The sequence below is a fragment of the Heteronotia binoei genome, chromosome 16 (genome assembly GCF_032191835.1).
Source record: "Heteronotia binoei isolate CCM8104 ecotype False Entrance Well chromosome 16, APGP_CSIRO_Hbin_v1, whole genome shotgun sequence".
Lineage (NCBI taxonomy): Eukaryota > Metazoa > Chordata > Lepidosauria > Squamata > Gekkonidae > Heteronotia > Heteronotia binoei.
The window spans coordinates 21,293,119-21,310,332 of record NC_083238.1 but is presented as its reverse complement, the minus strand read 5'-3'; the positions used below and the strand labels follow the sequence as shown (position 1 = coordinate 21,310,332).

The 17,214-nt window shown below is 47.0% G+C and overlaps 1 protein-coding gene across 1 annotated transcript in view; it reads right to left on the bottom strand.

Annotated features, from left to right (window-relative positions):
• The window catches only part of UPP2 (uridine phosphorylase 2), a 55,281-nt gene that overhangs the window by 15,042 nt on the left and 23,025 nt on the right, over positions 1-17,214 (bottom strand). The window contains exon 5 of the mRNA XM_060257364.1: positions 14,498-14,707. Coding sequence (XP_060113347.1) covers positions 14,498-14,707 — 210 coding nt within the window. The remainder of the gene's footprint in view (positions 1-14,497; positions 14,708-17,214) is intronic.

Sequence of the window (17,214 nt, the reverse complement as noted above, 5' to 3'; positions counted from 1 at the left end):
GCAAGCCAGCGGACAAACCCCACCCTTTCCTCCCCACTTAATTCAAATGACTGGGGGTGGGGGAGCAGCCTTTCTTTCCAGAAAGCCCAAACTCAAGTTGCCAATATTCTTCTTAAATGTAAAACTTCACAGTGTTGTAAGTTTTATTAGCACACTTCTTCAAATATTAATATCTTGTTTGCCGTGTAGTTTTTAAATGCAGAACATTACAGCAAAAGACAGCCGCATGAAACACATAGAGGGACATTAAAAAAATTGGAGTCTTAAAAAGTATTTTATCACTTTGGAAGATAGTCAATAAATTAAGGCTAATGTGCTTTATTACAGTGTGGAGAGGAAAGAAGCACCAAACAAAACAAAACAAGGGGGAAAGACCAATGATAGGGCGGAATGCAGAGCAGTTTATTTAAACCTCATCCTGCAAGTAATTCAGATAAGAAGGGAAATCCTATGAGAATGGAAAGCCGAAATATCTCTCATTGGCTTTGCCGGGCATTCAAACATTTGTGTCCTGTGAAACAAAGATACACTAACCACTGATCAGCATTTACTAGGAGTGATAGAAGCTTAGGTAACACAATGTTAACTGACTTGGCCTGATGGGTGCGCTTTTCTAGGTTAAATCTGTATGACAATGTCTTAGTGGCTTCTGAGGGGTTGCTGTCCCACTTTTGAGTGGAAGCATTTCTGAAGCAGGAATTCCACACCATGGACCGATATTGCATCATTGGAGGTCGGAGTTTACTGTCTGAGTGTGGCATAGGGTTGCCAAGTCCAATTCAAGAAATATCTGGGGACTTTGGGGGTGGAGCCAGGAGACATTAGGGGTGGAGCCAAGATCAAGGCTGTGACAAGCATCATTGAACTCCAAAGGGAGTTCTGGCCATCACATTTAAAGGGACGGCACACCTTTTCAATTCCTTTCTACCATAGGAAATAATGAAGGATAGGGGCACCTTCTTTTGGGGCTCATAGAATTGGACCCCCTGGTCCAATCTTTTTGAAACTTGGTGGGTATTTTGGGGAGAGGCACTAGATGTTATATGGAAAATTGGTGCCTCTACCCCAAAAAACAGCCTCCCAGAGCCCCAGATACCCGCGGATCAAATCTCCATGATTTTCTATGGGAATAAATCTCCATAGGGAATAACAGAGTTCCCAGCAGACATTTCCCTCCCCTCCCCCTGCTTTCTGATGACCCTGAAGCGGGGGGAGGGTCTCCAAACCGGGGGATCCCCTGCCCCCACCTGGGGATTGGCAACCCTAGTGTGGCAGTGCCTTCCTGTGATGGATCCCAGGACCCAGCCCATCATATCTCCTGTCATTATCTAGCAATCCCCGTAGTAGCGCATTTTGGAGGGGTGGACCCTGATGTGGGCAGAACCACTCCTTCCCCTTTAACATTTTTTGAGATGGGAAATGGATATGCCTCCCCAAACCCCTACAAAAGCCCAGTCATTTCCATTTACTTGTGGCTCTTCTTCCCCTATTCGCCCTTCTACCTTTTTGAGATACGTGGACAGTAAACATGTCGGAGCGGGAGTAGCAGAGTGAGGGAGATGACTTGCCCGACACAGGGCTTCAGGAAAGAAAATCAGGCAGACACGTGCAACTAGTGCCAAAAGGTGTATTAACATATATACACAACAAGTGCTCTCTTGTGCAGTCTATACAATATCACCTCCACGGACAAAGTGCTTCGCCTAACCACCATCTCACAGGGAGAGACCTGTGTGATGCACACACAGATCATATATAGTCCAAGCAGCCAATCCTGGCCGTGCTGACTCAGCAGATTGCATCACTTGGCTTCTGCCGGCTCAAGCCGGTCTGCTGATCAGGTCACTGTGACCTAGCCTGGCAGCTAGATCACCAGCTGTCATACTGTAGCTGTCAGACTGGGTTTATGTAGATTCTTGCTCCAACACACCTCCTAATCTATTTAAACCCAGTGCACCAAAACACTTTACACAGTTTACATACATGTCCACCAGCAACATTACAGTTCATATTTACGTAGCTCGGAACCCTTTCCGGAATTCGTTCAGGAACTCATCATGATTGTAAAACACATCATCGTGTTCCTGTTCAGCCAGCTCTTTCAGACGCTTGGCTTCAGCCTCCTTCTCCCTTGCCTCGCACTCTGCCACCCAGGCTTTCCATTTCTTAGCCTTTTCTTTTAACATTTCCTCAAATCCGGGTGGGTCTGGATTGACAGTCAGAGTGACATAGGGACACTTGTACCTAGCGGGACGTTGGCCTTTGGTGGACCTGGCAGACACCCGTGGCCCTGTGCTTGGACCAGCTTTGTCTTCTTCGGGTTGCTCTGTTCCCACCTCCTGGGCTGGTTGCTCTGCCCCTGTAATTGGGTGTTGAACCTCCTGACTCTCACACTTTACCTCCAGTTCCTGCATTTGAGGCTCTGCCTGCTGACTCTGCTCGTCAGGCTCTGTGCCAGCATTCGGCTCACCTTCTCCAGCCCCACTGGGTGCCACCTCCGGGGCTGGAGTTCTGGGCTGCGCTCCAACATCGTTATCGCTACTTGGCAGCAGGACAAATTGTTCCTGCAAGGAGTGCAACCGTGGCCAGCTGCTTTTTTCATTGAACTGGGCACTCTTACTAAGTGTTATCTTGCTTTTGCTATTGCAGAAACGATAACACCTGGCCCTTGGCTTGTAGCCCAGAAAAATTAGGCTCTCTGCCCGGACATCCCCCTCCCCGCTACTCGTGGAGTGGATGCCAACCCGAGCCCGTGACCCAAAGACTTTTAAAGAACTCAAATCTGGGGTCTTGTTCAACAGTAACCTGTAAGGCACATTTTTCACAGTATTACACCAAACCCTATTTTGCAAAAAAACAGCTGCATGTATGGTTTTTGCCCAATAGGTCATTGGCAGTTGTGCATCCTCTAACATGCGATACATCACGTTCTGCAATACAGCCCCATGCCCATTTTCTCGGGGCGTTGCCGGGTTCGTCAGACGGTGGGCGATGCCCTTGTTCTCCAGCCAACGTTTCATCTGGTTAGATAAGAATTCCCCCCCTCTGTCGGTTTGTACAGCCAGGAGATTAACCCCTAATTGTCTCTCCACTGCTTTGACCCACTTGGTGAATGTCTTATACACCTCAGACTTATGCACCATGGTGAAAACCCACGCGTACCTCGTGTGGTCGTCGGTGGCCACCAAGCAGTATCTCCTCCCCGACAGACTCTTTGGCAATGGGCCAATAACGTCTAAATGGACTAGTTCCAGGGCTCGTGTGCTTTCCCTTGAGCTTTCTTTAGCAACAGCACACGCCTTGCTTTTGGTCTTCTTGCAGACCTGGCAATCCAAGTAACATTTGCAAGGATTTACTTTCAAACTAGGCACAAGCTCCAGGGTTTTCTTTAACGCCCTAAATCCGCAGTGCCCAAGTCTCCTATGGAGCAAATGTATACAATTATTGTGCACAGGCTCATTCGACACCTGAGCCACCTGGGCACAATCACTCTGGACCACATACAGTTTACCTTCCCTCTTTCCTGTCACAAGCAACTTTCCCCCACCTCCCAGGATTTTGCAGCAGGTTTTCTCAAATCTCACCTGGTATCCCTGGTCAAACAGTGTGCTAACACTCAACAGGTTAGACTGCAGTGAGGGTACATACAACACATTTTGCAACATACATTTCAGTGCAGGAAATTCCACATTGCCTGAGCAAACAGAATTGGCAGTGGTCCCATCAGCCAATCTCACATACTTATGCTCAGGACTGTCAATGTTTTTCAACAACTCCTTCTCGCAGCAGAGATGGCTCGTTGCCCCGGAGTCTAAAATCCAAGCAGACCCTGTGCTCTCTACTGCAGACGTGACCAGCCGGGTTGCTTCCTCACACGGGCTGGCGGTCCTCCGCTCTCGCCGCACACGCCCCCGCCTCTTCTCCCTCTCAGGGCAAGCTCGGAGCAGGTGCTGCGACGACCCGCATCCATAGCAGCGACGGACTGCAAACGCAGTCGGCTCCACTTCCTCCACCTTCGGACGCCTGCCAGCAGCAGAAGCTGGCTCATTCTTGGCTGTCTTCCCGGACACACCGATAACAGCACGCTGCCCGGCCGACACCCCCGGACAGCTCACGGCCGCAATTCTCTCTTGGAAGTCAAGCAGGTGGGCACAGACGTATTCCATGGTCAGGGTCGCTACGTCCACCGTCTCCAGAGAAGTTATCAGGGGAGTGTACTCAGGTGGCAACGACGACAGCAAAATGTACACTCTGTCGTCTGGAGCTACAGTCTTGCCTCTTGCCTCCAGCTCAACGAAACAGTCCGTTAGCCGTTTGATGTGATCTTTCACACACCCTCCAGCCGGCATAACGGTGCGGAACATCCTCCTTGTCAAGGCCATGAGGGAACCAGCAGTGGTGCTAACATGCACCGCACTCAACGCGTCCCAGGCAGCCTTGGGAGTGTCCTTCCCTCGCACATAAACCAGCTGGTCATCTCCTATAGATAGCACTATGTTGGCCAGTGCCTTATCCGATAACACAGTCTCGGCAGGAGATAAGTCAGCAGGGGGGTTACTCACGAACAGCCATTGCCCTTCACGCTTGAGGTAGTGTTGCATTCTCAGGCTCCACACCGCGTAGTTGGCTGAGGTGAGCTTCTCAACGGCTACTCCAAGCTGTTGCTGAGCCATCGTGCCGACTCCTCCTCACAGCTGGCTGCCGACGTCCCTCTGGCTCTCTCCAAACTCACAGTCAGCTCAACTCTCAACTCTCTCCTCCGCGCAGCGGAACCGCCCTGGGCCCATAACCCTGTCGGAGCGGGAGTAGCAGAGTGAGGGAGATGACTTGCCCGACACAGGGCTTCAGGAAAGAAAATCAGGCAGACACGTGCAACTAGTGCCAAAAGGTGTATTAACATATATACACAACAAGTGCTCTCTTGTGCAGTCTATACAATATCACCTCCACGGACAAAGTGCTTCGCCTAACCACCATCTCACAGGGAGAGACCTGTGTGATGCACACACAGATCATATATAGTCCAAGCAGCCAATCCTGGCCGTGCTGACTCAGCAGATTGCATCACTTGGCTTCTGCCGGCTCAAGCCGGTCTGCTGATCAGGTCACTGTGACCTAGCCTGGCAGCTAGATCACCAGCTGTCATACTGTAGCTGTCAGACTGGGTTTATGTAGATTCTTGCTCCAACAAAACATGCATGCTTTCTTCAGCTGACTGCTAGTTACATTCATAAAGTCTCCATATTGGTGCCACTGTACACCATTTTCATGATTCTTGGAGTCACAAAAATACTTTTTTTCATACCCCCAAATGCTCACAGTTCTCCCTCCTATTCTTACGTCTCCCCTTCATTCATATTGTGGATGGGACAAAAGTCTGTGGAATGGAAGGAAGCAGGAGACGTGGATCTGGGGCCAAAACGAGCCTCTTTCAAGTCAGCTTCTTCAGTAGTTACCATTCCACTAATATTATCTTGTTTGTACTGTATTGACTTAGAATTTTGGTAATCTAGTTGCTGCATTAATTATAGTACCGTATTTTTCGGACGATTAGACGCACCGGACCATAAGACGCACCTTCGTCTACGTGCGCAAATGGCCATCTTCGGTAATGCGGGCGCCATTGCAGCCTTCGGGCCGCCTTGGCCGGGGGCCGCACGCAGGCGCGGGAGAAGCATGCCGGCGCCTGCAAAGTGCAGGATTTGCGGTGAGGGCGATCTCGCCGCTTGTCTCCCAGCCAGGCACGCAAGCGCGGGGCAAGCACATCTGGCTGGGAGACAAGTGGCGAGATCGCTCCCTGCAAAGTGCTGGGTTGGCGATGGGGGCGGAGGGAGCGATCTCGCCGCTTGTCTCCCGGGGGCTGCAGGCCCCTCCCCCCTCATCTTTTAGTATTCGGACCATAAGACGCACGCACTTTCCCCCCCACTTTTTTGGGGGGGGAAAGTGCGTCATATGGTCCGAAAAATACAGTATATCTTATACTGTTTGGTTTATTCAGTAATTTATTACAGGGGGGTAATTCTAGCAGGAGCTCTTTTGCATATTAGGCCACACACCCCTGGATGTAGCCAATGCTCCAAGAGCTTACAGTGGGCTCTGTAAGAAGAGCCCTGTAAGCTTTTGGAGGCAGGGCCGGCTTGCCTAGGGTGCCAGCAAAGGTGACAAAGGTGGACAATAAATACAGTAAATAAATAAATACATGACCCGCACTCAATGAGGCAAATTATAACCCTGAGGCTGTTTCTGGTTGGAAAAAATGCACATGGAAGGGAGGCTGAAACCTCTTCTCACTGACTGTCATGGCCCTGATTCAGATGGGGTCCCCACATGAAGAAGATGAAGAAGAAGAAGATATTGGATTTATATCCTGCCCTCCACTCCGAAGAGTCTCAGAGCGGCTCACAATCTCCTTTACCTTCCCCCCCACAACAGTCACCATGTGAGGTAAATGAAGACATTGGATTTATATCCCGCCCTCCACTCCGAAGAGTCTCAGAGCAGCTCACAATCTCCTTTCCCTTCCTCCCCCACAACAGACACCCTGTGAGGTGGGTGGGGCTGGAGAGGGCTCTCACAGCAGCTGCCCTTTCAAGAACAACCTCTGCCAGAGTTATGGCTGACCCAAGGCCATGCCAGCAGTGTGCAAGTGGAGGAGTGGGGAATCAAACCCGGTTCTCCCAGATAAGAGTCCAGACACTTAACCACTACACCAAACTGGCTCTTACCACATGCTTGGTAAATGAATTCCCAGCTGGAAACTCAGCAGCAATCCTGTTTTGTTTCATTTTGATCAGTATTATCCAGGGTGGAGAAAGTTAGAATTGCAAGTTCTTCTCCTTGCAGAAAAGGAGCACTTAATAAGGTTTAGAGAAATAAGAGGGAGGGCCCTCTCCCCACTGGTTTAGAAGCCCCAACTGGAAGTCAGTATCTCCTCTTGGCTACACAGAGAGCGCAGGCAAGTCTGCAGAAGGGTAGAAGTTCTTGCTACAGATCATAGCACACTATTTTAAAAACAGCCACCACCACCACCACCAATGAGCTATAGTCAGGCGTGTTTCCAATGAAAAGAGAAGAGGGAAACTGAGTATACACTCAGTTAAGCCAGTCTGTTTAATAAAGTTTTAATCTTTTTTTCCCGTTCTGGCAAACCATACTGGGTGGAGTTATTTCCCCCTTTTTTTCTGCTCAATTTACAGTTACATGGGTCGTTTTCGCACTCACCTCCAGCCGGCGCGACCCCCCTCTTCACCGCGCAGGATCTGCGCGGATTTCGCACTAAATGCTGCGGATCAGCCTTTTGCGCCGGAAACTCCCGTCGCAAAAGCCGCGCAAACGCCAAACTGCTTTTTGGCGATTTACGTTTGAGCGGCTTTTGCGCCGGGAGTTTCCGGCGCAAAAGGCTGCTCCGTGGCATTTAGTGCGAAATCCACGCAGATCCTGCGCGGTGAAGAGGGGGGTCGCGCCGGCTGGAGGTGAGTGCGAAAACGACCTCAGTGAAATAACTCCCTCCAGAGTGGTTTTCACTTGAGAAAACTGTTGGCGGGGGGCAGGAAACCTTCCACGATCCATGGCACATGTGAAAACACGTATAAACAAGTGAAAAACACAACACATCGTTAGCTCTCAGTCAAGGGCATCCGCTTGCTCAGTCAACAACACAATGTAAAAAAAAACCCTCTACTTTTTGAATGACAGATGGTTACTGGAGGCGTGGACAAGTACTGATGGGACTGAAGGAATGAAATGCAGGAAAGAAGTGATTGGCTGATGTTCTCAGTGACCTCAACAAACCCCTCCCCCTCCTGATTGAATGAGGAAGAAGGGCCCCAACAGTGCTCCCCGGGTAAACTGTGCTGCTATTGTGCTTGATGCTAAATATATCATGACAAATGAAGTCCACGGGGAAAGCAAAAGGATGCAGTTAACACCACCGAAACTGAGAGCAGTAAACAGGCATTACAATATCAGGGCTAGTTCTTGTACAGATTGCCTCTTGGTATGTACTGGCTAGTATGTACTTGGTATGTACTGATTACAAGACCAGGGCTAGTTCTTGTACAGATTGCTCCTTGATATGTACTGGCTAGCAGGTTTAAACTGGATTATATTTGTCAGTGAGGCTTTACTGTTTTCCTTAATGGAGCCACACATATGTTCGAGTTCAGAGTGCCAGGAGGTGCTCGGGGATCTTGCATTAATGTATTCTACAATGCCATCTGCTTTAACATCATTCCTGCAGTGAGGAAAATTCGTCACCAATGGTTGAAGTGGAGAAGGGTGCAATTTGTCTGGATAAAAGCACAAAGTTTAATTTCAAGGCTCAGACAGAGTGAAATATTTATATAGTTGTAATGGCTGGACTCAATGGCAGAGCACTTGCTTTGCATGCAAAAGGTCCTAGACTTGATCCCTAACCTCTCCAATGAAAGGATCTCAGTGATACTGATTTATAGAGTTGTGAGCTGTGGAGAGCCAGTTTAGTGTAGTGGTTAAGTGCACGGACTCTTATCTGGGAGAACTGGGTTTGATTCCCCACTCCTCCACTTGCACCTGCTAGCATGGCCTTGGGTCAGCCATAGCTCTGGCAGAGGTTGTCCTTGACAGAGCAGCTGCTGTGAGAGCCCTCTCCAGCCCCACCCACCTCACAGGGTGTCTGTTGTAGGGGAGGAAGGTAAAGGAGATTGTGAGACGCTCTGAGACTCTTCGGATTGGAGGGCGGGATATAAATCCAATATCTTCATCTACCTCACAGGGTGTCTGTTGTGGGGGAGGAAGGGAAAGGAGATTGTGAGCCGCTCTGAGACTCTTCGGATTGGAGGGCGGGATATAAATCCAATATCTTCATCTACCTCACAGGGTGTCTGTTGTGGGGGAGGAAGGGAAAGAAGATTGTGAGCCGCTCTGAGACTCTTCGGAGTGGAGGGCGGGATATAAATCCAATATCTTCATCTACCTCACAGGGTGTCTGTTGTGGGGGAGGAAGGGAAAGGAGATTGTGAGACGCTCTGAGACTCTTCGGAGTGGAGGGCGGGATATAAATCCAATATCTTCATCTACCTCACAGGGTGTCTGTTGTGGGGGAGGAAGGGAAAGGAGATTGTGAGACGCTCTGAGACTCTTCGGAGTGGAGGGCAGGATATAAATCCAATATCTTCTTCTTCCTCAGTTCCCACACATATGGTGACTATGAAGCATGTGAAGGAGGGGCTTCACCCTCTTCCCAGCACTATTTTCCTAACCTCGCCAATTAAAGATGCTTGTTTAGCAGATACATGAGAAAGGGCCTTTTGGGTGGCAGACCCACATTTAGGGAATATCTTCTTTAGGGAGGTGTGTCAACCCTAAGGAGGAAGTTTGATTTAGAACTGCATTTTGATTGATTTAGCTTTTATTATTGGCCGTCCTAATTGGAGTTTTTAAACTATGACTTTTATGGTCATAGTTTAATTTAACTGAAACTGTGAATTTTAAATTTTTTTTTAATTATTAACGGGTTTTTTAATGTTTAGATGTTTTTATTGTTAACTAAGTTTTATCTATTACTTATTGTTGTACATGTATAGATGCTGTTAGCCGCCCTGAGCTGCCTTGGCGGGGAGGGCGGGATACAAATAAAATTTATTATTATTATTATTATTATTATTATGGGTTTTATAACTGATGTTTTTATTGTGTTTTTAATCATGTTTTATTTATATAGGAAGCTGCCTTGAGTTTCGCAAGGGAGGACAGTGACCAACAAATGTTTTTAAACATTTTTTAATTATTTTTTAATTATTAACGGGTTTTTATAATGTTTAGATGTTTTTATTGTTAACTAAGTTTTATCTATTACTTATTGTTGTACATGTATAGATGCTGTTAGCCGCCCTGAGCTGCCTTGGCGGGGAGGGCGGGATACAAATAAAATTTATTATTATTATTATTACTATTATTATGGATTTTATAACTGATGTTTTTATTGTGTTTTTAATCATGTTTTATTTATATAGGAAGCTGCCTTGAGTTTCGCAAGGGAGGAAAGTGACCAACAAATGTTTTTAAACAAACAAATAACTAAGGGGGCACTATTTGGCTTCTTGAAGAAACCCACACATTGCAGGCCTTGACAACATGTACACTCTTGCCCTTCTCAATAAACCACATAATGCTCTGCAAGCCAGTTTGAGGTCAGGAAAATGGTTCAAGCGGAAGGCTGATATCTCCTCCATGCATGCAGTAGTCTCAAATGGAATCAGGCACGTTTGTGTTCGGGTGTGGTGGGATCAGACGAACCAGTTTGGAACAAACCATGAATTGATCATTTTTAGCACGAATTATGATTCATGGTTCGGTTTGTGCCCAACCCTCATCTTGATGATTACTAGAGGAGTTTCTTAGACTCTTAGGGGGAATTAGAGGGATTAATGGAGAAGGAGAGGGTGGTCAAAGGCCAGAATGTAACCCACATATGCAAAGGCTGCATATGTCAGAATTCCTCTTGCTTGGGGTTCACAGGGGAGGCAGCTGTGCCCTTTACATGACCTTTGTTGACTTCTCAATGACATTTGGTTAGCCACTGTAGAAAATGGAATGCTGACCTTGATGGGTCCCAAGATGATAGTTTGCCTAGAGTGCAAAAAAACCTTGGGTCAGCTCCACACTAAGAAAATTTGGACCTGTGGGTCACCAAAAAGGCTGGGAACCACTGCTCTCTAATGCGTACACTGAGCTTTAAGTAGTAGGAATTGGGAAAGATCTTTCTCTACCTGAAATCTTGGCGATCCGCTGCAGGTCGCTACAGTGAATACAGAGCTACGTATACCAATGGTCTGATGTTATATTCGGCAGCTACGTATGTTCATTTGACTATATAACACGAACTAAAGTGTGTAATCTATTTCATTGCTGTCCAAGATGGGTTTTAGCAAGTCTAATGGTGAACTTAAGTCATGCTTGTTTGCTTCACAACACGTTTTCTTAGATGTGTACCTGCAAATGTGTACCTGCAATTGTGCTAACCTGGGCCGCCCCCTTTCATGGTCTTTCCATTCCTGCATCTTAATCCTCCGCAATGGCTTTGAGGAAATGTGGCCTCGAGCAAAAACACAGATGGCCGTGCTTTGCAAACAGATCCAAAGGTTTATAAATAGGCCACAGATTATTAATTCTCCATTTATTCTGTTTTACCCGCTTGGCAAATGGCATTTAATTGCCTCCAAAGAAAAGGTTCCAGGGCAATGCAGAGGAGCTAATGGTTATTTACATAAATGTCACACTTCTTGACATTTTTCTTCTGCAAAGGTAATTTGGAAGCTATAATCCCGTCGTAGGAAGTAACTGGAGTGTAATCCAGCTGTTAACATTATGTTATGATTATTGACAAGGGACTATTTGCTTTAGCTATTTAATAGAATATGCTTGTTTTTTCACAGTAAATTTTTTTGAAAATGAGGGACATAAGGCACTGCTATTGAGGGGCTCCTAGATTTTCCTGAGCGTTACATAGCAGGAAGCTGCTATAATAAGACTTTCTTTGCATACAGGGTTGTCATGATCTGTGCAGGACTAGGAGACAAGGCATAGGGAGGCCTAGGCCTAGTGTGGGAGTAGAAAGCAGATGCAGCCTACAATCCCCACATTGCCTGGTGCCCGCTGTAACCAATCAGTGTCCAGGGGTTGTATGAGGAGCTTGATACATAAACTTTGTGGGCTGTGGAACTGCGTTCTTTACTCTCACAGAGTCAGGCTGGGAGACCTCAGTGGGGCCCAGTGCTGCAAAGTCTACCCTCCAGTGCATCCATTTTCTCCAGGGGAACTGATCTCTGTCATCTGGAGATGAGCTGCAATTTCTGGGGATCCCTAGGTCCCACCTGGAGGCTTGTATCCTTACATGGAAGCTCACTGGGTGAGCTTGGGCCAGTCATACACTCTCAGCCTAATTTACCTCACAAGGTTGTTGTGAGGATAAAATGGAGGAGAGGATAATGATGCATGCTTCATTTTCCTTTATACACTGTTATATCTGTTAAGCACCTTGCCCTGTTTAAATACCCATCCCTGCATTAATAAACCTTGATCTTTCTAATGTTCTCTGCCTGGTCATCACACCTGTGTTTCTCAGCTAAAAGGAGCATTTTTGTTGGGCTTGGGAGGGTACTCTGGGCCTCCCCAAGGGGCCATCAGTCCAGAGTGGCGGCTAGGGTTGCCAATCCCCAGGTGGGGGCAGGGGATCCCCTGGTTTGGAGGCCCTCCCCCCGCTTCAGGGTCGTCAGAAACAGCATGGGGGAGGGAGGGAAATGTCTGCTGGACACTTCATTATTTGCTATGGAGATCAATTCCCATAGGGTATAATGGAGAATTGATCTGGGGGTATCTGGGGCTCTGGAGGGGCTGTTTTTTTTTAGTTAGAGGCACCAGGTTTTCAGCATAGTATCTGATGACTCTCCTCAAAATGCTCTCCAAGTTTCAAAAAGATTGGACCAGGGGGTCCAATTCTATGAGCCCCAAAAGAAGGTGCCACTATCCATTATTTGTAATGTAGTGCGGTTCCTTTAAATGTGAACTTTGGAGTTCAATTGTGCATGTCACACCTTTGCTTATGGCTCCGCCTCCAGGGTCTCCTGGCTCCACCCCCAAAGTCCCCAGATATTTCTTGAATTGGACTTGGCAACCCTACTGGAAAGGCAAAGGTGGGGTGGGGCCGTGGCCTCTTCACTCCTTAGAGCCCACTGAAGGTGGACTCCAAGGAGTGCACACACCACTGTGCCAGCGCTGCCTCACTGCTCTCTCCTTCCTGGGTCTCCGAGGGCGGGGTGGTGGGCTGTCTGCTCCTCAGAGCCCACTGTACCACCCACTCTGTGCAGACCCAGGAAGGTTAGAGCAGCGGGGTGGGGGGAGGGGCCACCCAGAGGTGCCCCTCTAGGCCAGGTGGTGCCCTAGGTGGCTGCTTACCTGGCCTACTTCTACACACTGGCCCTGTTTGTATTTATTTAACTTTTAGGGTTGGGTTGTTCATTTTCATTGCCCTTAGGAGGCCTGGGGTTTCCCTTGCCTGCCTGCAGCTCAGTAAGTGTGGGAAGGTGAGTAGGTCAACCTGCTAAAAAGGAGGGACCAGATAGACAAAATTCCAGGGAGCCCATGGGATTGGGAAAGTTTCATCCTTTGCTTTCGCACGGGGCGTTTTCGCACTGACCTTACTCCGGAGCGATGTCCCTCTTCACCGCGCAGCGTCTGCGCGGATTTTGCACACGTTGCTCCGCAAAGTCCCGCAGCTTTTGCGCCGCAAATGTAAACTGGTTTTTGGCGGTTTACATTTGCGACGCAAAAGCCGCGGGACTTTGCGACTCTTCCGGGTTCTGCGGAGCAACGTGTGCGAAATCCACGCAGACGCTGCGCGGTGAAGAGGGACGTCGCTCCGGAGTAAGGTCAGTGCGAAAACGCCCACGGTGTTTGGATAAAGTCAGGAGGCTCCAGTGGGAATCTTTGTCTGGAGAGCAAATGTGGTTCTTGGCGACCCTGTGAATAAGTGAAGGACTAGGATGAAGCCTCCAGACCACAGGTGGCCAAACTGTGGCTCAGGATCCACATGTGGCGCTTTGACATATATTGTGTGGCTCTTGAAGCCCCCACTACCCCATCAGCTGGCTTGGAGAAGGCATTTGTCTCTTTAAATCACTTCTCCAAGCCAAGCCAGCTGGTGGCTTGAAGAATGTATTTAAAGTTGCTTTCTTTCCACCTCCCTCCCCCATTTACCTCCCTCCTTCCCTCCCTTCCTTTCTGTCTTGTGGCTCTCAAACATCTGTCATTTATTCTATGTGGCTCTTACGTTAAGAAAGTTTGGCTACCCCTACTCCAGACCAATACAGCAAATAGCATTTGTTCTTTCATTGATCTCAGGAGGTTTCATTTCATTTTGTTTTTTTTTTTTAAAGAAATGTACTGTGTTCAAGTGGTATTATAAATGTGCTCCCATTGGCTGAAACTAAGATCCAGTCTTGCATATACAACTTTTGAGAGATGAATTTCTCATGCTTGTATTAGATTTCCCACACTTTGGGGGCATATTTGAAAAGAATTAGAAACTGGAGGAAAATGAAAAGGGAGATGTTACTTGATAGTAACGTTTCGCTCTATAAACCTTGCTCTATAAACATTCTCTGAGACAGAAGGTTGGACCTCAAGTATTCTCAAACTTCGTCAAAGAATGTGTCCCCAATAGCTAAAAACTGAGGGCAGATAATTGCAGGTAATGCTATAAAGGGATGTGGGTAAGGAAAGTGCCCTCCTTTTATTTCTTGAATAAACATTACGTTTATTTCTTGTTGGCTTTCCTTGTGATGAATAGTCTTGTGTACAGAGGCCTTCAAATTTATCTAAAAGAAATAAGGCTAGAATGACCCCAAGTCTGGAGTAGTGCCAGACAGGCCATGCCATAAATACTATCATGTTTCATCATTCATCCTGGTGGTTAGGAACAAAAAAAATGCATTGTGTGTCATCAGCCTTTCTTACTCACCCTCGTAAAAATCATAGGTGCACATGGTATGACCAATAAGTGTTGGGAGATCCTTTATCTTTTTGCTACATTCTAGGAGTTCCTCGGCCAAGTCTTTATCAAGTTCAGTGCTTCGTACTACCACACGGTCCAGTATCACCTGCTCGAACCGAGGCTTGAAAAACGAATCCACTGCTGTGTCTGTTATTACAACTGACCCAGGTTCGATCCCTGAAGACACAAAATGTAAGCAGAGGTTGTTAAGTATTCCAGGAACACAAGTGCATGCACAACTGTACAGACCAATTTTTGGGTCTGAGTGTTATATTCCTTAACGATTGATTTTGGATAGTTATAGTCATAGAAGCTTGGGATTAATTCTGATGACTATATATATATATATAGATAGATAATAGACAGATAGATAATTTTATTTATATCCCGCCCTCCCCGCCGGAGCAGGCTCAGGGCGGCTAACAACATCATTTGAATTTCAACTACACAAAAAAGCAAAGAAAACAAATTACATTTAAACATTAAAATTCTGATTAAGTTTAAAATTAATTAATTAAATTAGTAAAAGTGCTAACGCTATTTGTTCTTTTATGATGGCGGTTATCATTAGCAATTTCTTTCTTCGTCAGCGAAAGCCAGTCGGAAGAGGAAGGTCTTGCAGGCCCTGCGGAATTGTTCAAGATCCCGCAGGGCCCGCATATCCTCTGGAAGTTGGTTCCATAGGTTCGGGGCTACAGAGGAGAAGGCCCGGTTACGGGTGCATTGCAGCTTCACCTCTCTCGGTCCGGGAGTAGTCAACAAGTTTTTTCCGGCTGACCTCAGTGCTCTCTGGGGTTCATATGGGGAGAGACGGTCCCTAAGGTAGACAGGTCCTCGACCATATAGGGCTTTAAAGGTAATGACCAGCACTTTGTAACGAACCCGGTATATAACTGGCAGCCAGTGCAGCTCGCGCAGTCCAGGCTGTATGTGCTCCCATTTAGGAAGCCCCAGCAACAGTCTAGCCGCTGCATTCTGCACCAGCTGCAGCTTCCGGGTTCGGTACAGAGGAGCCCCATGTAGAGGGCATTACAGTAATCCAATCTCGAGGTGACCGTTGCGTGATTTATATATATATATATATATATATATATATATATATATATTTTTTTTTTTTTTTCCTGAGATATGGGTCTCAGGTGGGCTGGATAGATAATTTGGAAGTGGAACTATTTGTACACAAACCAGAGAACATACAAGAGAACTTGAGTCCAGGTTCATGGATCACACATTCTGTACAAAGACTAGTGTATATCCAGCCAGCTATTCATGGAAAGCACACAGAATTCTCCTATCCTTTCAGCCCCTTCTGACCACTGGAAAAATAGTTTCTGGGATTGTGGATCCATGGGAGTATTTGCCATGTGGGTTGGTGGGCTAGACTGAGGAGGGGTGGAACATGTGTTTGCAAAAAACAAAGCAGAAGTAATTTCATCCCCTTCTCCTTTCTGACCTCGGCCCCCACCCAACCTACATAGCTCTGCGTGGATCTCACAGCTCTGGAAACTATCTTTTGAGGGGGTCAGAAGGAGCTGCAGAAAATGAGGAATGTAAGGAAACTTCAAGCTGTGTGCCTGGAGCAGTAAGATAAATGCCAGTGGGGTTCAAATTGTATCTGGGTTGTTAGAAGAAGAAGAAAAGGTGCACTTTATCAGAAATAGTTGTGCAAACTTGTTTTGCTCCATGTACGGCTAGCATAAAGGACCTTATTCATTATTTTCTGTAATGTGGAATTACTATGTAATAGTAATAAACATGCATAAATGAAAGGTAATGCATGTGCAACAGATAAAGTGAGCATGAAGCCAAAGAAGAATACCAAGAAATGGTGTTTTCTTCTTATGTACATAAAGAGTTACTACTGACTCTGATGCTCCCCTTTTCCATTTGCTGATTAAGGAAAAGCTGCCTTAGAATAGTTATTAACATCAGAAAATAATTAATCACTGCCAATGTTTTTCTGGTGCAAGGCTCACCGATGCTACATGAATATTTAGAATTACTGTCCATAACTGATGTAATATATTCCCAGAATTAGTGATAGACACTGTTGGTAAATATGGTATCGCTAACCCATGAAGGGGAGGGACGGTGGCTCAGTGGTAGAGCATCTGCTTGGGAAGCAGAAGGTCCCAGGTGCAATCCCTGGCATCTCCAAAAAAGGGTCCAGGCAAATAGGTGTGAAAAACCTCAGCTTGAGACCCTGGAGAGCCATGAATGGGGCTGTGGCTCAGTGGTAGAGCATCTGCTTGGGAAGCAGAAGGTCCCAGGTTCAATCCCCGGCATCTCCAAAAAAGGGTCCAGGCAAATAGGTGTGAAAAACCTCAGCTTGAGACCCTGGAGAGCCATGAATGGGGCTGTGGCTCAGTGGTAGAGCATCTGCTTGGGAAGCAGAAGGTCCCAGGTTCAATCCCCGGCATCTCCAAAAAAGGGTCCAGGCAAATAGGTGTGAAAATCCTCAGCCTGAGACCCTGGAGAGCTGCTGCCAGTCTGAGAAGACAATACTGACTTTGATGGACCGAGGGTCTGATTCAGTATAAGGCAGCTTCATATGTTCATATGTTCATGAATAAGATATTATCTCCATGCCTGAGAGGAGACGGATGGAGCATAACAAAAGGGCCTCAGTTAATTACTCTTAGCACTCCACAATTAGGAGGGATACATTTACACATCTGTCTCCA